Raw genomic sequence first — 23465 nt, forward strand, 5'->3', positions numbered from 1 at the left:
ACTCCATAAAAAAACACAATGACGGAAGGAATTGAAAAGGATGTGTACTTGCCTTCAACCTGGATCGGACAGGGGCGAGTCTCTTCCTTGTTCCTTAATTTCTGCTAGGATTAGGGTTTCGGGATGAAGGGAAATTAGTTGGTTAGTGCTAGGGTTTCGGGATGAGGGAAAGAGGCAAGTTAGGGTTAGGGTTAGGGTTAGGGTTAGGGTTTGGTTTCGGGATAAAAGGGAAATGGGCTGGGTTAGGGTTAGGGTTAGGAGGGAGGGAGCGTCGTTTGGGTCATCTTCGGATGTGAGAACTCGGGATTGTGGGAAATGGAAGGGGGCTTCGAGTGAGACGAATGACGGAAGGGGCAACTGGAGCTTCGCCGCGACGACAAACAGAGAGGAAGGAAGGGGCTTCCAGAGCTGGAGCTGGAGCTCGGGACGCAGAGACGAATGACGGAAGGGGCAGTGGAGCTAGGGTGAGAAACAGAACGCCACACCAAGAGAGGAAGGAGAGGAAGGAATTTCGTGAGGAATGAGGGAATCGGGGTGACTCGAAACACAGAGAAGGAGGGAGAAAAGGGGTCACGGGAGGGAATGGGGAAAAGTTAAACAACGAAAACGTGGAAAATTGAAAACGACGTCGTTTTCAATTTTCCACGTCAGCCCGTTTGCATCGCGACTGCATGACTCGACTGCGCCCAGAGTTTTTCAAAAAAAAAATGCCCAGTCAGAGCCCAGCGGGGCATGTAGCATTTTCCTCTATATTAATGTGGTCGGGTCATTTGACAATGACAACAGTACGTCTCATGATCAGGAGATTCAGGACGTTATTGGGCGTTGATTACCTAATCATAGGGTTACACTATAGGGATCCAAATCGATCTCTTGCAGTTTTTCCCCCATAACCTTTCCGTTCTCTATGGCAACGATGACAAATACATGGCAGCAAGTACTTGGCCTTTGGAATCAACAGCCAACAGGTATTCCATTTGTGTAAAAACCGATATATGCATATCGTTGCAAGTCAAGTACTAGAATATATATAGGCTGACGGATATAAAATATGAGTAACCTTAGATATAAGTTTTAAATAAATAAATTTTATATAAGTATTTTGTAAAAAAGTGAGTCAATTCACTAAAAAAAAAAATTATATTTTTTTATAATAAAATTTATTTTTTACAAGAATTAATCTATTTAAAATTTGTACAAATCATTTATCCAGACAAAGCATTACTTTTTTAGGAGCAACCGTCATGCATCATCAGAGCTGGTTGTCTCCTCTTTAACATTTCTACTACGAATATCCTTGCCTTTCCTTTCCAGAGATCTCCTTGTCTTCCCAAATTTTCCTCCATACCTTCGCCGCCTTGCCTTCTTCATCATGTTGTTCCTTCATCATTAATCGTAAATCGAGTACGACAATCGGACAGAACCCCGAAATATTCTTATAAACGTATAAAACAAGTACACAAGATCTAATTTTACAGGATAAAAGAGCAAAAAAAAAGGCTAAATTACAAACATCACAAGAAGTATAAATAAAGTGATCCAAAAATGTCGCTTATGGACATAAATTAGATCTATGGGTCATAAATGGCTCCCAAATTGGTTCCTTGTCCCTGACTCAAAAAAATAGAATAAGCCACTTTTAACCGGCCAAAGTTATCACGAATAACACCTCCAGCACTGGCCGAGCCAGGATTACCCAAACTACTACCATACATATTCAGCTTCACCTAGCCCTGAGAAGGTCGTGACCACCTCACCACATGGACTATTCTAGCCTTTGGAAAAACCACAGGAATATCCAGTCTATTCAATATAGCGACACCTGATTAGAAACACGAGAAATTTTCATAGTCAATTGCATGATCTTTCGAATCCAACTTTTAATGACATGCCAAACAGAATCAACCATATCAGTTCTATCCTCAAAACAAGTTTTACAGCACCAATTCCAAAGCTGCCAAGAAACAATGGAAGGTAGAATACCAAAAATAATCCGAAGTTGAGAAGACTTCCCGGCATGTCGGAACCAAAAATTAACTTTCTCATTCCAAGTATGGAAAACACCCATGTGCACCCCTAACTGGATAGCAGTCATACGCCAAATATGTCTAGCGACATCCCCAATACAAAACACATGATTCAGATTCTCAATATGACCCAAAGAGCAACAATTACACTTAGAAACAATAGGAATACCAACAGATCTGATCTTTTCATCAACACTCAAACAATTGTTATAGGCCTTCCACATCATAATAGAAATCTTCTTATAAAGGGAATTATGCCAAATCCACTGAGCCCAATGTAAAGAAGGAGCCCTAACCCAAATACTATTCTAAGCACTTTTGGTAGAGAAATTTCCATCACTATCTTTTAGCCAGATTAAAACATCATGCCCATCCTTCCTCCTAGCCAAAAACTGACACAACTCATAAGCTTTTTGAAAACTCACTAGCCTGTCCAGTAAGGGAATATTTCAACCATTATCAATACGACAATCTTTAATCTTTAAGAGAGGTTGTTCAAGAACAGGATATTGGGAGCTAAGAGCCTAAGAGGACCCTCCCTATTCTCAATTATAAAACCAAAAAGAAATATTCCCCTCGTGCACAGTCCACTTTGAACTATTTAAAACCTCCGGGATACAGTAGACAACAGATTTCCAAAACTAAGTGCCCTTATTAGGCACCAAAAGAGATAAGTGATTACTTTGGACATACTTTGCTCTAAAAAAATCCGTCCATTAAGACTGACCCTTAATTAGACATCAAGCAAGTTTCATATGTAAAGCCTTTTAAATGTCCTCAAAATCCTGAATACCCAAACCACCTTCTTCAGTAGGCTTGCAGATGTTATTCCAAGAAATCCATTTTCTCTTATCTTTCCCTTCAGACTCCCTCCAAAAGAAAGAATTCAGAATCCAATTCAAAGCCCTGATCACATTCTGAGGAATATGTAAAACAATCATAAGATGAGTAGCCATACTCGAAAGAACATGGCGAAGAAGGATAGTCCGACCACAAATAGAAAGTAGTTTCATCTTCCAACCCGTAATTTTATTGTTTATTTTTCCAAGCAACTCACCAAAATCACTAATTTTTAATCTCCCAATCACAATAAGGACACTCAAATACTTAAAAGGAAAAGATCCTTTAAAAAAACCAATAATAGATCCATGAGAAACTTGACTCAGGTCTTAAATCTTTATGAATCTTGGACAGGTCCCAAACAAACATCTCTCTCTTATTTGTTTCATTTTCAGTTAAAAAAAAAAAAATACTTGTTCGGCCAATTGTGTATGATCATTGATCATCATCCACCAGCCGCTATATATTTTATTCCGACTAAACTTATAAAATAGTACTATGAGACAGCTTTTATTCCATATGGAAGGAAATTTACGAAATAAAGGCTGAATAATATAACAAATTAAGAGATAACATGTCTCTCGTTTTCCAAATTAAATTCTCATCCGAAGAAAAATATATATATATATATTTATATATATATGTAGAGAAAAATCTAGAAATAAAGGAATTTATAAGACAATTAAGAGATAATTCTTGATATGTCACTGATCTTTTTTTCCTTTAATTTGCGGGGGATAGTTGGAGTAATTCGTATAGGAAAAGCAAAAAACTAAAAGGAAAACAATATTAAACCCATTTTGTATTAAAAATAAGAGCAGTGCTACTCTATCGTCTGAGTAGCACTCTATTTGACCGTTAGGTCAAATTGACCTTTTTATTTTTTTCAATTTATTTATTTATCATTTTAAAATATTTTTAAAAAATAAAAAAATATCAAAACATTAATAATTAATTTCTTAATTATTAAATAAAGAAAAAAAAACAAAAAAAATTAAAATACATAAAGTATAAAAAATGAAGGGGATAAATTAGTCGGCAAAGTAGTAGCATTTCTTTTAAGAACCGTGCTACAACCCCCGCTCCCTCTCCCGCTCAGTGTAAAATGTAGTGTTTTTTTATTTTACTTTTTTATACATGTATTTTTTTAACACTATAAAATATTTTTAAAAAAAATAAAAAAATTATAATATCATTAAAAAATACTTACTTAATCATTAAGTAAAAAAAAATATATTAAAAAAATAAAAAAAAATGTAACGGGACCGGGAGCGGTGAGAGTAGCATTATTCTTCTTTTAAAATAAACCAAGTTTTTGTTCCGATCCTTATCAAATAAACATGATATGCGTGCGCATGATCTGTCTCTTCCTTGTAAGATCTTTTTACTTTCGTACGTTGTCTAAAGTCAACGGTTCTGGCCAGTACCATTGGTATCCAAGGATTTTCCAGCCATCGCCACCTCCTCGGTTGCTAACGCCTCCTCCCGGAACATCTTGTAAATGTCACTCTTGTAAAACTTCCTAGTCCTGAGCACCAATACGAGGGAAACAAGCGAGCCAAACAACGTCACTGTCGTAATTATAACGAAAGACAGCTTGAAGCAATCGACCCCAGTACAGTTTAAAGCCTCCCCTCGCTTCCTCTCGAGTCCCAAAACGGCCAGCTGCTTCTCAGCTTCCCTGTCGTATAAATGTCCAGTTACCCTAACATTGAGTATATATAATCCAATTGGGCTTGCCACTGACCCAAAATTGTACAGAGTCGAGTAGTATTTAAGGCCAAAAATTTCAGAAATTATTGCGAAAATTAACGGCCATTGTGCCCCGAAGGTAAACCCGATTATTATGGATGCCACATAGAGACCGCCAGGAGGATTAAAAGCAATCAGAAGGTGACCAGCACATGGGAATAGGAGGACTAGAGTGAGCAGGAGAGGGCGTAGGAATTTGTATTTTTTCAAAAGAAATTCGGAGACCAAACCCGCCACCACCCGCCCAAGATAATTCCATATGCTTACAAGAGAGACAAAGGTGCTTATGCTGTGAGCTGGGTATCCGAGCGACGTTCCCATCTGTCCCAGATTGTCTGTGGCCGTTAAGGTGCCTCCAACGCCACAAATTGTCGAAAAGAATAGTATCAACATGTCGATGTTGAAGAGTGTTTGGAGTATGGTATAGTCCTCCCCTCTATCCGGCGGCGTAAATATGGCTCCCCAACATGAAACTTGCTTTCTTGCATCTCGTTCAGGGGCCAAATTGATAGTCTCTGGAGTACTACTGTTGGCTTGGGGAATGGAGAGTTCAGTACTAGTTTCCGTACTCAATCGCCTTCTCGGTGATTATTTTCAGCACCTTGGAAGAGTTATTGACTGATAATTTCTTGCCCTTCCAAAGATTACGCTCCTCCATGATAACGACAGCAAGCGGAAGAAAGAGCAAGAAAAGTGCCGTAGCTGCACTGCCACTGTACTCGCTCTTCGTTAATGTAGCCTGTTGCTGTACTACAATCATGATCGTCAGAAACCCAGCGAGGCCAAGTGATATATATAAGAAATTATAGAAAACTTGGAGCTCGTTCTGTAGCCGATTGAACTTCATGGTTCTTATAGTTCGTAGAAAAGCGAAAGATATCGCGGCCGGAAGCCATCCTATTAGCAAAATCGATGAATTTGAGTCGTTACCATAGATAGCATCAGTGGCGGAATCAGAAATTTATTATAGGACTGAGCAAAGTTAAAATTATAATAAAATATTTTTTATTCTATTTTTAAATTAAAATAATTTATAAGATCAAAATAATTTTATAAAAAAGATTAAGATAATATTTTAGAAAAAAAACCAACACAATATGAAATAATATAATTCTATTAAATCATAAAAAGATTAATACATTTTTTTTTTTCAAACTTTAAGGGCCACCCGCGGCGGCCCCTGTGTAGGTCCGCCACTGGATAGCATGGTAGAGTTGGGTGAGTATAGCACCACTAAGGCCCACGTATCCCTTTAGAAGCCCTAACACGATCCCGCAGCTTTCTGGGAAGTTCTTCACGCAGGTGACGAGTGCTCCAGTCTTGCCAAAAGCCGTTGAATTTGCCCCAAGACATATGTACAAGCACATCATCCATACGTGGGGCTTTGCCATTCTCTCGGTCACTGCCAGCCATATCATTAAGTACCCAAAAAAGTTCATGACTGCACCCTGTGATAAAACAAACCACGTGGGTGTGACCTCGGCTATGAGGCCGGCTGGGACGCCGACGTTGGTACCAACGTCCTTGAAGAAGCTGACCAAGTTGAGGGTGCTCTGGTCATATCCGAGGACGGATTTGAGGACGTTGGAGTACAGTCCAAACGCGTAGGGTGTTTCGGCGGTGGACATGATTAGCAATGATGCGAAAACGTACCGAGAACCATGGCCCTGTGAGCACTTGGGTAATAAATCGCTTCTTGCTAGCCAAGCTCCCTCCACCTCCACTGGGTCTGGCAGCGTCCATTTCTTTCAGTACTCTGTCAGTCGCACCAAACAGTACTATACTTTGCGAGTTTTTTCTTGAAGAAAAAACTCTAGAATAGTCATATAGACACAAAATACGTATGCGCGCGTGAGAGACTCTGACATTTTTGACAGAGATTGCAGCATTATCGCTTTTAAAAAGAATAAAACAAGTAGAGTTTGGATTGATCGAACAATACTTCAACTTGATTGCTTCTCAGCTTGCTTCGTCATATATTGTAATTTTTAACGATCAATAATTTACTTGTAAACTTATTTATTAGGTGTGTTTTTGGACTATTTCATCTTTTCTTCTTTCATTCTTTCATCATATATAGCTTAACGAGGCCTCGGAATATAAAAATGTTAAGAGGCAACTTTCAAATATATATTGTGGTTTCACGAGAACTAGCCGGAGTTTGTGCACTCGTGAATTTCCAGTAGTACTATATTATATTAATGAATGGATGAACCAAGGAATGATCATATGACCCAAAAGTAACAATAAAAGTACAGACCAGACCATATGCATGCAGGTCAGGTCACAGATCGAGATCGACAAGTATATATAAGCCGCTGGAAAACCCGGCCTCTTCCGAAGGAGTTAAAGGAGTAGAACATGTTGGAACTTCCTGCAATATGGTTCTAATTAGGCTGCTTAATTGAGTCTTGGTCGACGTCAAATACTACTGCTGACCTTGTTCATAATCTAAAAGTCAGCAAAGAATTAGATCAATGCAAATTTCTTTAATCTAAAAGCAAGTATATATAACGTGTAGGAAGCGGCCATGCATGCGGCTAGGTCTTTAGCGGAAAAATAAAACAAAACTAAATATACTTTATATTTGTGAATGTACATGCATGTGATTTTCCTCCTATATAAGCTAGATAGGTCCAACACAATCCGTCACCTTGACTATAAATTAATATATATATGAGGGCAGACGGCCTCATCCGTTCAACTCTTAATTGCACGTACCCAGTTATCCACTTCATCACAATTTTCTTGACTGGGTAATATGGTCTTAGATTAAAAGAAGAATTTATATACAGTTTTGAGTGAAGGTCAGAGAATCCATTCATTGGACAACCATGGATAAATACGAACTTCGTAGATCACATAATTAATAGATCAAGACTTTACGTTAATTTAATATTAGATATATATAGTTTTAGACTAGCTGACATGCATACTTGACTAGCTGCTAGCTAGCCTAGCTCCGGTCTATCTGTAGTACGACTATACTAGATTTAATTTGTCTTGCATCCCCGGCCTCTCATTTTCAGATGCTGCATGTCAAGTTGGCTCATTTAATTATTAAAAGCGCACCCGAGAGAAGATATTATCTTTAATTACGTCTGAATATCAAGTTATAAATATCAGTATATACACTTCTTCTGGATATTATATTTATATATATATATATAAATCTTTAATTACGTTATCTGAACATCAATGATATATATAATGAACCTAGCTAGCTTGAAAGAAATTAATGGCAATAGCCAATTAATTGACCGCAACGTCCAAATAACCTAATTAATCGCGCGCTATCATTATTTATAAAACGATAATAATTATTAAAATCAAGAAGGGGCAAAATAATTTTCATCATTAAATTCCAAACACAATTAAAAAAAAATGCCTTGCGTACCTGATCTAGAGATCATAACATGTATTGCCTCGCATAGATAAAGAAAAAAAAATTAAAAACATGAAATAACAAGAAATTAAACTAGAGAAAAAGATCCCACTATCACACCGATCGATTAATACATATTTATACATGTGTCTTACATTACATACAATCCAATGGGACTACTACTTAATTCCCCATTTTACATCTTCGTTACGTTTATTATGTATACCTATAAAAACATATGATTATCCTTTTGCAATTTTTTTCCCTAATATATATATATATAACTACTTGGTTGTTATCGGCAAGGACGATATTATCTAGGCATGCACCATAATTTGGCCTACGATGGTCCAACACCATTTGTGGTCATCGCCATCTCCGTCTCAGCCTCCTTAGCGGCCTGTTCCCGGAACTTCTTATAAATGTCACTCTTATAGAACTTCCTTGTCCGGAGCACCAAAAGGAGCGATACAATTGCACCGAATACAGTCACCGCCGTAATTATAATGAAAGACAACTTGAAGCATTCGACCCCAGTACAATCTAACTCCTTCCCAGATTCCCTTCTCAGCCCCAGTGCTGCCATTTGCTTCTCAGCCTCCTTGTCGTATAAATTCCCGGTGACTTTCACATTGAGCAAATATAGTCCGATAGGGCTGGCCACCGACCCAAAATTGTACAAAGTAGAGTAATACTTGAGGCCAAAAAGTTCAGAAATTATTGCGAAAAGTAATGGCCATTGTGCACCAAAACAAAACCCAATGATAACCGATGCTACGTAAAGTCCGTTAGGGATGTTGAACGCGATTATAAGATGACCAGCACATGATAATACGAGGGTCAGAGTGAGCATGAGGGGCCGGGGGAAGTTATACTTTTTGAGAACAATTTCTGAGCCAAATCCCGAGGCTACCCGTCCAAGATAATTCCAGATGCTCACGAGCGACACGAAAGTGCTTATGCTTTGCTTTGGGTACTTGTATGATTTCCCAATCTGTCCCAAGTTGTCTATGGCCGTTAACGTTCCCCCAACACCACAAATTGCTGTCATGAAAAGAATTAGCATGTCAGCGCTGAAAAGTGCTTGGAGTATGGTGTAATCCTCCCCTCTGTCTGGCGGCCTGAATACATTTTTCCAACAAGAAACTTGCTTTTCGGAGCTCGGTTGATCGGGGAGTGAATTTGTTGTGGCACCGGAAGACGCTGCTGGTGCAGATGGGGCGGCCTGATCTGGGTTCAGCTTCTCAGTGATTATTTTCAAGGGTGCCGCATTATCCATCTCTAGTTTCTTGGTGTTCCAAACTTTATACTCTTCCAAAATAACAACAGCGAGTGGGAGAAAGAGTAAGATAATCACTGCGATGGCGCTGCCACCATACGCACCCTGCGTGAACGTCACTTGGTTCTGTACTATGATCATAATCATCAAAAAACCTGCAAGACCAAGTGAAATATAGAGGAAATTGTAGAAAACTTTGAGTTCGTTCGGCTGCCGAATGACCTTCATGTACCGAATAGTTCGAAGAAAAGCTAAAGATACAGCAGAAGGAAGCCACCCTATAAGCAAAATCAAAGACTTCGCGTCATCCCCATAGATAGCATGATATATTTGTGTGATTATAGCGCCACTGAGACCCACGTATCCCTTTAAAATCCCCAACACAACGCCTCGACTTTCCGGGAAGTTCTTTACGCAGGGGACAAGGGAGCCAGTGTTGGCAAAAGACTGCGAGTTTGCCCCAATGCAAATGTAGAAGCACATGTGCCAAACATGGGGCGTTGCGATTCTTTTCGTCACAGCAAGCCATATCATGAAGTACCCGAAAAAGTTGAGGACCGCACCAATGGACAGAACCACCCACGGGGGCGTGACCTCGTTGATCAGGCCAGAGAGGACGCCAACATTAGCGCCCACATCCTTGAAGAAGCTGAGCAAATTGAGGGTGGTTTGGTCATAGCCGAGAACGGATTTGATGTCGTTGGAGTAGGCACCGAACATGTAGGTGGCACCTGCGGCGGACATGATCAGAAATGAGGCAAACACCATGAACCACCGACCGGTGATAACTTGGAGGCTCAGGCCCTTCATGTCGGTCCACCGAAGAGCAGAACCGCCACCACCGGTACCTGGTCCGGCAACTACCATGTTCTGATCTTTCTCTGTCTTTTAGCAACAGGTATAAGTTTGTTATGGAGATGCAATCACCCAAGAGGTGTGGAAGCCTGGTAGTGAATATATAGACAAAAGAGGATCGTGATATTGCGCGTGCGTGAGTGAGAGAGAGAGAGAGAGAGTGTGGGGGCAATTAAAATATTCTTCTTTAGACTTCATAGTTGACTTGAAGTACTCTGTTTATTAGAGTAGAAACTGATATAAAAATATGCCAAAAAAAATAAAAAGTTTCTATATTCTAGAGATCTTTTCTAGAAACTGATATTTTTTTCACATAAATCCTATCCATATATATCTTTCAATTATTAATTGTTATATATATATATATATATATATATATATATATTATATGCATGTGGGAGGGTGGGTGGACTCATTAGCCGCAACCGCAGGCCCGCAAGTTTCCTTTCTGGAACGGCGATCAATATTATCAACACGCCTTCATATATGAAAAAATCAAGCCACCGATTTGGACATGCCGTCGAAGGACTAGTAGTCTAGTACTACTACTAGTCTTACATATCTGAAATACCAACAAATAATTAACTGATATATATACGTGTAAAAAAATAAAAAGAAGAGAAATAAAAGTACGTACAGATCGAAAAATCCATTGCCTTTCTTAATTGCGTGTATGTTCATATGTTGACTCCGATCCTTTACTTAATGTGCTATTTCATTTGAAAACGTATTTGGGAAAGCACAGCCATTTGAAATACAGATCGAGAAGTAGTACTACTACTATTTATTTGATTCTTATAATTAATTTACGACCAATCGAGCAGCAGGAGAAAAAATTAATGAATAATGCTGATCATTACTTCCAAAATGATTTGGCTAAAGAAAAGGTGATCATAAATATTAAATATTCGGATTTGAAAGTGATATATGAATATTGGGAATATTGTAGAAAGATTTTATTGTTAAATTGAAAACAATGATCATGGATAACGAAAGAAATTCATCTTTATAAAAATTCTAGAGGATCTTAATTAATTACTAATTAAAAAAATGCTAGTTCTAGTTCTGAGTAAATGTTACTTCCCCACGTGTTCTTTTCATGTTATCAAAAGAAAAGGCAATTATTCAAATTAATTAAAACCAATTACGGAATAATAATTAGCAAACCAGAGATGAAACTTGGTAAGGTACTGCTCTTTACAGCTAGCAAACCCGAGCATCAGATCATTGATTCTATGGAAGTAGAACTTCTGGTTTTGCTAAGGGATCTTCAATTATGTTTGCCATTGGAAATTGATGATTTTCAAGTAGAAAGTGATGTTTTGTTGGTTGTTCAAGAGCTTACAAAAGAGGAGTCGTCCATGTCTATTTGGAGAAATCTAGTTGTTGAGATAAGAAATCTGTTAAAAAGATTTCCTAAAATTGTAATACAGCATAGAGGCCGTATGGTCAATGCTGCAGATGATTGTTTGGCAAAGTATTCATAGCATCTACATGACTTAATGTATTAGATGGAGGGGCGCCCACGTGGGGCTGACCCCCTCCAAATGTCTGCTTGTAACACATGGCTATAAGCCATGCGTTACTTGTAACGCATGTAACGCATGAAGCCATGCGTTACTGCCGTTTCTCAATACAATTGAAGGCTGGCCTTTAAGGCCAGCCATGCATATGAGGACTATATATAGTCCTCCTCAATTGTGTTTTTGGCACCATCTGAAAAATAGAAAAAAACTCTCTCTCTTTTTTGTTCTCTCTTGATAAAATACTTAAGCTGTGGATTTGTTAAGTGTTACTCTAGTTCCATACTACGTAGTACACTTTTGCCACTAAGAGGAAACGTTTGAAGTTTATCAATCTGGAAAAACTTGTGGAGCAATTCTTTAAACTGAGCTTGAGGTATTTTTCCGCTGTGCATTCTAACATAATGGTTTGGTGGAACTCTTTCCCTGAGATGGTTTATAGCAATTATAAAGTTTTTTAAAATAAAAAGACATTAAACAATATTTCTTTGAGTAATTAAGTCACGTTATAAATAGGGTTACATAATGTATTAGCTAATAATATAAGCATACCACTTTTATAATTAAATATATAATATGGAATCTAATTACTTATGTCTATATAGTGAATATACTTTATAGGTATATTTTATCATTTGTATAATAATTAGTCAATAAAATTTAATAATTTCATATATTAGTATGTAGGAACTGTATATGAAATGGATATATGCTATTATATTAAGTGTATGTATTAATAACATATGTAAGCATATAATATATTGTTATTTTGGATAAATATAAGATTTTTTAATTTTTTTAATTCAATAGAAGTTCTATTTGTTCGTTGTATAAATTCAATATTAGATTTTTTATTTTTTTTTATTTAATTTATTAATTATTAAATCTTATTTAAAAAATAAAAAAATAAACAATTCGAGCTTAGACTTGAGTCGAACTCATTTGTAAGATGAGCTCGAGTTGAAAATTTAACTTATTATATTAACTCAAGCTCGAATAAAGAATTAAAAAATAATCTAGTTCAAGTATTTTGAGTCAAAGACCGGGTTGACTCGATCACAGTTATAAAGTATGCGGCTGATATATAAGAAATATGAATATAAACAATTATCGAAAGATTACTTATATATATATATTTATCAACTTAATAAGGAATTAGCCAGCGTTTAATGGGTTGTTTTGTTTGAAATGTTAGACGTTATCTGGTAGCTAGATCAGGAGATCACAGACGGTAGTACTACAAGTTGAGAGTCCAGACAATATACAAGGCCAGTGAGTCAGTTTTCTTAAACATTGACTATTATTCACCGACCGTCAGACCCAAAGATCGATCGACATGATACGAAAATTAAAAACAAAATATAACTAGCTAGGAACCATTTCATCATGAGTACAGCTAGTCTCGGACTTTGGAGTACTCATGACTCATGTACGTGTACGTGCGTGTATTCCAACGTTTTGTGAATCCTAGCTGCTGATGAAGTTGGAAAAATCTTATTTAGGGGATAGGGTTTATAATCGTATAGAATTTCAATTTCTAATGGGAATCAAGTACGAAAATTTGGTCACGACTTTTTAAAAAGCAAAGTGCGTCACAAATTTGCATACTATAATTACATGCTACACGGCATGCATGCATGCATGCAGCTAATAAAAGTACTCATTTTAATTATGTGAAATTAAACGTCAAACGAACAAATATATATAATTATATATGTGTACGTGTAAAAAATATGTATGAGATCACAATGATATTCATGTACAAGATGAATTGAAAAGTTGATGATCATCGATCTAGAGAGTATCGTATAAGCTTACGACTTTATATATGCTGTCTCTTTCGCTATCAAATTGTATAGATGAGAATGCAAATTAAGCAGCACGCGGCCAACCAGCTTTCCGTCATATTTGAGATGGACCCATTGAAAATATCTGTTGTAGTATCCCCACCACTAGTGTCCTGTTTATTACAAGAAAAATATATATTTGTGTTCAATTATTTGTACAAAAATATACTTATTTTAATAAAAAATAATTATTTCATTAAAAATAATTAATCACAAATAAATAATTTTTTTTATAATATTTGGTTAACATCGATCTACGCTAGCTAGCTAGCTAGCCTCTCGTACGCAAGTGTTCACAAATCCTTAAGACGTTTCTTCGGCATTATATATATATAAATATATTATATGAGAAATAATAATTAAAGTTATGAATATGCAAATGACGAATAATTATTATAAAAAAAATAGAATAACTATAAGACTCATATAAAAAAAAACTATAAGACTCATATAAGACTCTAACGACTGTATAATATTACTTATATATTATATATTTAAGCTATATGCAGAAATTAATAATTAATGGAATAATATTCATGATAATAAGCTCACCAAAATAACGATCATATGCAATTAATATATATAAATGTCAGTCATAAGAAATGATTCCCTATATACCTTCCACTTTCTCTTTATCTTTATATAGACGAGTAGTACGTACATGGTCCATGGCTTGAGGCCCTTTTGTTTTCGATCCATGGCATTAACTTATCAGTTAGATCATAAAATTTACGTGAAAATATTAAGTTAACTACTTATCACTCAAAAAAGACATGACCACTCTAATTTGCGGGTCATGTTTCAGCTTGTAGAAGTACTAGCCATCAACATGATCGGTATCAGACACGACCAACATGTAATATGTCTGTACTTTCTTAATTTCTTAATTCTCAGTAACTTACGTTAATCATGTTGCAGTGATCTTGCCGATGGACAAAGTCAAACGCCCGCAGCTATATATATGGCGAATGGACCAGCCTCTTTTGTTAAAGAAGAAATATTATACATTCGATCAGTTGCAGTACTTTCTGAATAATCAAACCGGTTACCGTTAAGCAAGAAATTAGTAGAGATTTAGATAATCTATACATTTATATATACTAGAAAACGATCTCGGGTGCGTTAGTCTCGGGGTGCACTTGACATAATAATTTAAATAAAAAGAAGTGAAAAAGTCAATAACTTATTTGTCTAGGAAAAGAAAATATAAAGTTAAAAAAAAAAACAAAAAATCAAATTAAAAAAAAAATCTAAACTTCAACAAAGTATCTAACTGTAAGGTTATTAAGGACCTTTTGGTAAAATATGAGCATTCATTAAATTCTACAAATAAGCTATACGTCAAATGGTTAATGGTCTTAAGGACCTTTTGATAAAACAGGATTATTTATTAAATTCTATAAGGGGGTTACACGTCAAATGATCAAAAGTTTTAATAGTATTTTGATAAATTAAATAGGACTTAACGAACTGTACAGAAAAAGAAGACAACTTGACGAAAAAATAATAAAAATTACTATTCATAATTAGATAATCACTTATTATAATAGAGTATATATATATATATATATATATATATATATATATATATATATGTGTGTGTGTGTGTGTGTGTTTGTGTGTGACTAATTCCAACATTATAGGTGCCAAGTTGGACTTGGAAATCAAAGACTAATTTGACAGCGACACCCATATATAAAAGAGGGTTTAAGTGGTTAATTAATTATGTCATCTCGTTCAATCTCCTCCCACCTTTTTAAAATTCCTCTTTCATTGGAGAGTTTTAAATTCATGATAGACTAGTATAGCATGATATAAAGACTTTTGAAACAAATGTATTTCTGAATTCTCATTGATAATAATTAAACAGATGAATACAACTGGTGATATATATAGAGATACAAAATGAATCTTTTCCTAGACATTTTACAAACAGAAATTGTGCACTGTCAAATACATTGCATTACAATAGAGTTTGTTGAATTCCTCTGTCAAGACCATTACAGCAGTGTCGAGAGGACACACACCAACCTAGCTATGTGATTTCTGAAGATTCTGGAGCTGTGACTAATGTGTTGGAGCCTTGTAATTTGTAGGCCAACGTGGATGGCTCAATAATTCATGTCTCTTTTATTTTATTTTTTATTTTTTAGTATTTTCTTGCCAATTAGCTATTTCATTGGTAATATCTTTTCGTTATAAGACAAGTTATATATATATATATATATTAACCTGTATAATATCAAACTAATTAATGTTACTAATTTTATTATATCAAGAAGATGATCATGAGATAATCAACCACCCTAGATTCATGTTCATGATCACTTCCAATTGTACTACTACTACGTCGTCAATAAGATTATATTATGAAATGTGTAGTCGGTTATTATTAATCATGTTGTAAGAAACTGAAATAAACCAAAAAAATCATGAAATCGAGTAAATGTCAAACTCATTGGTAATGAGTCAATGACTATATTTTCTAATTACGACTCCACGTGCATACTTTGCGGTTCAAGTGTCACTGTTGATTATAATATGTGCATACTTTGCGGTTCAAGGGGGACCATTGTAAGAACTTTAGTCTAGAGCCATACATTAATGCCCACTTGCACAAGACTCCGAGTACTAGCATTCTGATCTTTCAAACTACAAGTACGTCTTTTGAATTTTCTACTGATGTAGAGAGCAAGAATATTTAAGCTTATAAGGGTCCTGATTTCACATCAATCAGCTTAATTTATTTAATTTAGACGAAATAAATTAACCTGAAAAATCCTTTAATTTCATGGTTCCCAAATGTCAATCTCGAGATCATCTTCATGTTCCCTTTTTCTCCCGTTAACCAATTTATTTTTAGTTTCATGTTATTGTTTCCAACAAGTTATTCTCAGTACTGCATTGCCAAGCCTTTCTCTCCACTGCATTGGTCTTAATTTATCGTTTTGCCTGCAGAACTCTAACGAGTCAAAACCCCAACATCTACGGTATCCACCTTCAATTAATTCTAAAGTTTGCTTTAGAAAATGGAAAGGATCGAATTGTCAATGTCATAGTTTTTTCTTTCTTTTTGGCATGAAGTGTGACAGAGAAAAATCAAAGGGTGATAAAGCAATAACCAAAGCAAGCACAAATGATTTCGATATGCCCGGTTTCCAATTCAAGGAAAAAGAAAAAGTAGTAAGGGAAAAAAAACACCCCACGTGCATCTTCCAATTTAAATAAAATATAAAAGTTTATATGTTGAAGAATCGAATAATATTCAGAGAGCTGATCACTACGAATGATTTTTGACCTTTCCAGTCAACGACTTAGATATATAATATGTGCAAATAATGTGTACTTTAATCAAATGAAACTGAGGCCGATCGATCAGAAGAAGTCTCCCTTGCATTCTGCACACATGTTTTGAATTTTCTCTTGGCTCATTTGAGTGTTTCAAATTGTAGGAACACAGCTTTGACGTTCAACATGAGTGACATCTACGGCGTAGAAAAACTCGTTCTATTGCTGCTTATAATGACATTATAATTAGGAGTATTCTATTCATATACAGTTTAGACTTTTGTACAGTAAGATGAGATGAAATGAAATGAAATAAAATATTATTTTTAATATTATTATTATTTTAATATTTAAAAAAATTATAATAATAAAAAGAGATGGATTTCGGAATACAAACCGACTTAATATTCTGTAAATCTATCATGAGCTGCATGATGAAAGCATGGCGTAGTGTAACAACAGCTTTTCATATTAATAATTACTTTTGTTAAGATAGAATCATAGATCGCTGACACATGATTTTTATAATAAATAGTCACTTAATCCAGAAATTGTTGCCCGGCCCTTTAAAAGAGTGCAACAAATACGTCCTAAATTCTTTATAATTATCTGCTTTTATCTTCTTCTAGCTTTTTTTTCTGAAATGGAAATTAAGATTTTTTCTCATTTGTAGTTTATGCTATATATGGCGGATAGTATTATAAGAAAAATGGGATTTTCTTTGGATTATAAATATGGTATTTGACAATTATTTTGAGACATCAATTTCAGGGCTGGCGTCCTAGACCGACGATTGTGGGTTGGTGAAATATGTGAACATATTGTTAAATTTAATGTCGATTCCTTGAAATAAAAGATGGGACTTTTTTCTTCTTCTTCTATTTTTGGTCCCCATTTATATCCAACTGTTTGCGCACGCCCACCTGGAATTCGGCTGAGCTTTACCTCTTATTATTGGTGCACGACGGGAGAGCTGGTCTGAGAAGCTCCCCAGAAGTTTACTTTGCCCAGCAATTGCGTACCTTTTTGTTTTTTGGACATTAATAATTGAATGATCATCATTATACACTCGTTTGGTTTTGTACGGAGAACAAGGGTAATTACCAGACAAAGTAAATTCACCAAACCTACCGCTCATTCCAATTGTAACATCCTGACATTAGAAATAACCAAAACGTAACAAAGCGTTTACACCCAAAAGCACTGAAATAACGCAACTGCGAAACATTTAGTATCGATCAAAGGAAGACAGGCGCCCTGCCCTATCGGGGCGTTCATAAGGTCCTGGTTTGTTCCTGTAACCTCTTCCCTCAGTCCTTGCTGATCCTCCTCCACTTCCATACCTGTCATTGGCCCCGCGTGAGCTACCATCCTTCTCGTAGCCTCTGTCTTTGCCATAACCATTTTGAGCATAACGATCTGAGCCACCATACCTATCACTTGCAAAACGATCTCCACCAGGAGGGTACCTGCATTGTTTACAAATAAGTCAGACCACAGATAACAGGATCCATGACACCATGAGGGTACCTGCCCTTGTAACATATCTTCTTTACTATCCAACCATATTTCACAAAACATTACAGATGGCCACCATCATCACAACAAGGAGTCAGACCCAAACAAAATGCAGAAAGCATTACTTCTGTTACTGTTTTGAAAATAATACCAGACGTTGGATACCTGTCACCAACAGAGCGATGATCACGGCTCCCATATTTGTTGTCTCTGCTGTCAAACCGGTCCCTACCTCCATCATATCGATCATCCAAATAGCGATCCCCACGGCCACCAGACCCTCCGAATCTAGACCGTGAAGAAAATGATCCACCACCCCGACCTCGATCACCACCTGCTAAAGGGCAGTCCCTAGCCCAATGCCCTGGGCGCCCACACTTGAAACAGTCATCTTGCCCAGCAGACCTGTCTCCTCCTCCATAGCTTCCTCTGCCACCAGATGAGTAGCCTCCTCCCCTATAACCATGGTCTAAATCTTCTCCCATTTTGGGTTCGGCCTTGTTCACTGAGATTACCCGATCACCAAACTCCTGTCCATGCATCTCCCGGATAGCATCTTCCATTCCCCGACGATCAGAATAAGTAATGAACCCAAATCCACGTGGTCGGCCTGTATCTCTTTCCATCATGATCTACATAAACACCAGAGTAAAGGCATCATGCCAAGCAATAAGATAGAATATAAATGCAACTAATATATAGATAGCATAACATGACTTATGCATGCTCTGGCTACAGCTAAAAGTTGGTGTGTTTAAGAAATACATTGAAGTACTACTCACTCCAAAAGAGAACTGGAAGTTCATATCAACCAACACAAACAGATCCTTAAACAAATAATTAAAAAAGAATTGGCACTTCATGTAAGTATCAAAATTAAAAGGGATAAAAACATTTCTATGAAAGGGAAGTAAATAAGAGGTATTAACATATCTCTATCCAAACATGGTGTGCATGCGCATGACTTCTTAATTTGTAAATGCTAACCAACTAAAACCGATGTACAATACCCAGGAAAAATCAAATGAATGACAAAATTTCACGATGATCAATAACAAGCAGACAATCTATGATGAATAAACAAGATCCAAAAATCCGCGTTAACTAGCATTTCAGGCAACCATCTTTCAGTACTCCAGCAATTAACTTCTAAAGCTTGAGCCAATTCTTAAAATTAAGGAAAATGATATTGTCCATAAAATGGTGATTCTACAAAGGAAATTGACTTGAGAGAAGTAACTTCTAATATGACTGCAACTTCTAAACGTATTAGCTTGGAAAAGGTTAATTTAGATGAAAAATGATGTAGAGCTCAATACTGAAGCAGATTACTTACGTTTCTTTGCCACTATGGATATGGGAATGCAATGTGTTTCACATTGCAAAGAGTTCTTAAACAAACCAGAAGAGTCGGCAAGATGGTACACGTTCGGAGTATAAAAGGCCTTAACCCACCACACAATCAGGCCTAAAATGATTACAAAATCTCACTTACTCTGTTCAACAGCGACAAACAATCAGATTCGGTATCTTCCAATCAAGAGGCCATCTATTCAACGACAAGCATTTAAAAACGAAAATATTGGAGGTACCCATCTGTCTGTCAAAATCAAACTCCCCCAGAAATAAGCATATGGTGGACATCAAGCAGCAATATTCACAAGAAACAAACATTTCTTTCAATCATTAATCTTTTCTGGATCCAGTATAATCAATATATACCATCAATATAACCAATCAGATTCGGTCTTCATTTTGGAAAATACATCCAAACTTTTCCCACTGTGCTGCTGCCCTCTTCAGCAGTTCATCAACCAGAAAAAGCAAAATGATTGCAAGAATCAGTCAGATACACCGTTGAAAGATGACAGAAACTAAGAACCTGTTTGAGCTGAAGAAGATAACTGACATGGAGCAAAGATAACCGTAGAAAATAGAGCCTAGGCATTACAATTAAGAAGGATAACTTTCAATTGGCATGACAATGGGAGTGGAACGCAAGATGGTTTGAAGATCAAGAGAGATCAATGGAAGAGCTTAGAATTTTGTTTTTCAATACTTTACTCCATTGGTCAATTGTAATTGATTTTCAGGGCAGGTCTTTTCATGATTTCCTTGTATCCCTAAGCTAGACATAAACTTGTTCATGCATATGTCCCGTATACTTGGGCATTCTCTGTCTCTCTTTTGATCAATAAAAAATTTGTTTACCGATCAAAAAAAAAAAAAAATTTGGCATGACAATGGGTGATATGTACTAGATCTCTGTAACCTTGGATACTATAAGAGATGTGCTATAGACACGGAGATCACACAAAAATTAACCCATAAACTGACATTACTTTATATGATACGTTAGATCTACTTTACATAAAAGTAGTTTTACCATCTAACTTACCGCATCAAGCCACATCGGTTTGTGAGTTTACTTTTGTAAGATCTCTTTATGGCTAAAGCATTTATCTATAATAATACTGTCAAAGAGTAGAGTGGAGTAAGTAGACGACACAAAGCAGAAAGCAGATGCGAGCACCAAGACTCCAAATTTGAATAGATTCAGCATCTTAGGCAGCCAAACCAAGATGCAATACGCTCCAAACAATTGTTTTTAGACAAAGAAGTCAGTAATCCGTCCATAAATTGAGGGCTCTAGGAAAGAACTGTATAGCTTACATACAGAGTAAAGACAAAGGTAAGGCCCATCCACACAACCCAAGCCATGCTCAAACAGTAGAGATGAATTTACTTACTAAAAGCACAGATACTAACTTGGACAAGGCTCAAAAGCAGGAACCTTGGACACCATGAGCCCGCTGCACTAGCAGACGAGAGTATCTCATTGCCATCTAAACGGGCTTATTGACTAAATCTTAAGACCATCATAGATAAGACCTCAATCAAATTATGATTAAAATCATATATATCTCTTTGATCCTCCGATACGGAAACCAAACTGACATGAAGCACCATTGCTTCGAATCCATAAGTCAAAGGTATGGACAACCTATCCAGTTGCAAAACCTTTCCTTTCCTCACATACGCTTGGATATTCACAATTCAGTCTTACTAGTGTAAAACTTGGGAGAGCCAATTAATAAACAAGACCCATATCCTTTCATTTGGCTAAACCAAATAAAAATCTTCAAGCAAATGAGTGAACATATCACTTTCCCAAACAACAATCATTTTATTATTCTTCAGTTCCTCAGCCACAAAAGTCAGGTAGAACATCAGTAGGCTCTGCCATGGTACTTCTCAAAATCAGCCACATCACGTGAATTGTTTTGTCCGCCAGCTCTCACATCATTATATATCCATTCAAAATTTATGAGATTCTCTTATGGATCCCAACCACATACAAAAACCATCTTTCATTTGAGTAGATCCTGGCTTGAAAACTTTATAAGTAACAATCTGCTTAATCTAATCACAAGAATAACATTCAGTTTCAGCAACTTGTATGCAAGCACTCTGACCAAAGCTTCTATAAAAAGATCCATCTACAAAATATCAAAAGATGGTGACCACCGTTTCCGTAAAAGAAAGACAAGGAAATTAATATTATAAAGTTACAGAAGAATGAAGATAATTTATTTACTAAAGAAAACAAAAACAATATTAAAAGCCAGAAAAATGCTAATAACTTGGTGGAAATTGGAGGCAGACGCATCTGAGTTTTGTTTAAATTTAGCATGGGAAGGAATAAGCAACCCAACATCTTAAATTTCAAACAATAAATACAATATTTCCTTACAAAACTTCTCTCAACTCGTTCTTTGAAGGGGAAGAGGATAAATGGATTTGCAAAAGATTTTCATAAGAGGATAAGGAAACTATTCACCGATCACAACATTTGCACAAAGAGAATCATTTGACACATCCATATACAATTCAACAGATCAACCATGGTGAGCTGGATAAATGGATGACCAAGAAAACAGAGAACAAGAAGAGGGTGGATGATGAGCAACATATATGTAATGAATTCATAAAAAGTTTATTTTCAAAACCGAAAAGCTTTGCAAAACATTTAAGAAAAAAGATTTTGCAGTTTCATCTACAACACAAAAACAGACAAAAAATAAATAGTGCCAGAGGAATTTGAGTTCTGGCACTCATGAATCTGTCCAATGGACTGTTTGACTTCAACTTCGAACAAAAACCGTTACTTGCAAATCCAAAGAAAGGCTATTAAAGACATGAAGGCATCAAAACTGTAATGCAATTTTAATCAACCTCTAATCAGCCAACAGAGAAAATCAGAGATTGCCATGTTTAATAGGCGACTTCTGTCTTTTTATTTTTGATGTTTAATGTTTAAGTATATGAGGAAGCGAAAATAAATAAACTACATTTACATTAAAACGAGAGAAATAATGCGAATAAATTGTCTAAGTTTCGACTTCCACTCTATCTTGCTTTTCCAAGTTCCAACACAATAACTCGAATGAAGTCGAGGTAAGTTCTCCGCATTGCTGTTGTAAGAGCACAGCAAATAGAAATTCAAAAACGAATCATGTCGTTTCCTTCATTTTCTCAGGAAACAACCAGAGGACAAGAACGAAAAAAAAGGAGAGAGAGAGAAAATCGTACCTGACATTCTAGAACTTTGCCGAAGCGGCCGAAAGCATGGTGTAGCTGTCGCTCGGTGACGTTCCACGACAACCCCCCGACAAATATTCGGTTCTCTTCCTTACCAGCCATCAATCTCTCTCTCTCTCTCACCAAAAAGAATTACTGAAAGTCTGAAAGAATAATAAAATTTGACGAGCATTCAAAAGAGACCCACAAACAGAAACCCTAAATACTGTCGGTTTCCCGGAAAAAATTAGAATTGAAAGGAAATAGTGCTGACCTCAGTCCTCGAGACTCCACTGCAGATAGATCGAAGTGTTGCTCTGTACGTAACCGACCAACGGTGGTTAAATAGAGCAATTTTGTTAGCTTTCAGTTTTCAGTTTTCGAAACCCAACTTAACTGGATCGGGTCTGCTTTTCCGGTTGTACCTTTGGAACTTCAACGTTATCTACAGGTACTGAGGTACAATAGTTCGTAAGAGAGCCGCAGGAATTGCAGAAAGTGGGATTGGAGAAACGAATGGGAGTTAATAGGGCCTGCAGAGTTGTTTAGGCCTCGATTAACAGGGCCTAT

At 36.4% G+C, this 23465-nt stretch overlaps 2 protein-coding genes and 1 pseudogene across 3 annotated transcripts; all 3 read right to left on the reverse strand.

Annotated features, from left to right (window-relative positions):
* Nucleotides 1-4274: 4274 nt before the first annotated feature.
* On the reverse strand, nucleotides 4275-6362 carry LOC109022295 (annotated as a pseudogene).
* Nucleotides 6363-7996: 1634 nt separating this feature from the next.
* LOC118348978 (protein NUCLEAR FUSION DEFECTIVE 4-like) lies at nucleotides 7997-10221 on the reverse strand. Its single transcript, XM_035691675.1, has one exon. The coding sequence runs from the start codon at nucleotides 10148-10150 to the stop codon at nucleotides 8345-8347; it is 1806 nt and encodes a 601-aa protein (XP_035547568.1). The 5' UTR covers nucleotides 10151-10221; the 3' UTR covers nucleotides 7997-8344.
* Nucleotides 10222-17896: 7675 nt separating this feature from the next.
* Nucleotides 17897-23436, reverse strand: LOC108983459 (glycine-rich RNA-binding protein RZ1C-like). 2 transcript variants are annotated; one of them, XM_035692296.1, is made up of 4 exons: nucleotides 23170-23436; nucleotides 22908-23059; nucleotides 18480-18946; nucleotides 17897-18265 (listed from the first exon to the last, which is right to left on the reverse strand). In XM_035692296.1, the coding sequence occupies exons 2-4, from the start codon at nucleotides 23016-23018 to the stop codon at nucleotides 18025-18027; spliced, it is 819 nt and encodes a 272-aa protein (XP_035548189.1). In that variant the 5' UTR covers nucleotides 23019-23059; nucleotides 23170-23436; the 3' UTR covers nucleotides 17897-18024. The 2 variants fall into 2 exon arrangements, with proteins under 2 accessions (XP_035548189.1, XP_035548190.1); XM_035692297.1 differs by lacking the exons at nucleotides 22908-23059; nucleotides 23170-23436 and adding an exon at nucleotides 19651-20503.
* Between the last annotated feature and the right edge of the window lie 29 nt (nucleotides 23437-23465).

The sequence above is a fragment of the Juglans regia genome, chromosome 7 (genome assembly GCF_001411555.2).
Source record: "Juglans regia cultivar Chandler chromosome 7, Walnut 2.0, whole genome shotgun sequence".
NCBI lineage: Eukaryota > Viridiplantae > Streptophyta > Magnoliopsida > Fagales > Juglandaceae > Juglans > Juglans regia.

Coding starts and splice junctions, on each gene's coding strand:
- LOC118348978 (XM_035691675.1), bottom strand. CDS start 10,150: ATGGTAGTTGCCGGACCAGGTACCGGTGGTGGCGGTTCTGCTCTTCGG.
- LOC108983459 (XM_035692296.1), bottom strand. CDS start 23,018: ATGGCTGGTAAGGAAGAGAACCGAATATTTGTCGGGGGGTTGTCGTGG. Junction 18,947..22,907: donor GCAAAGTTCTAGAATGTCAG/GTACGATTTTCT, acceptor GTGTTTATGTAG/ATCATGATGGAAAGAGATAC. Junction 18,266..18,479: donor CATCGCTCTGTTGGTGACAG/GTATCCAACGTC, acceptor TAAACAATGCAG/GTACCCTCCTGGTGGAGATC.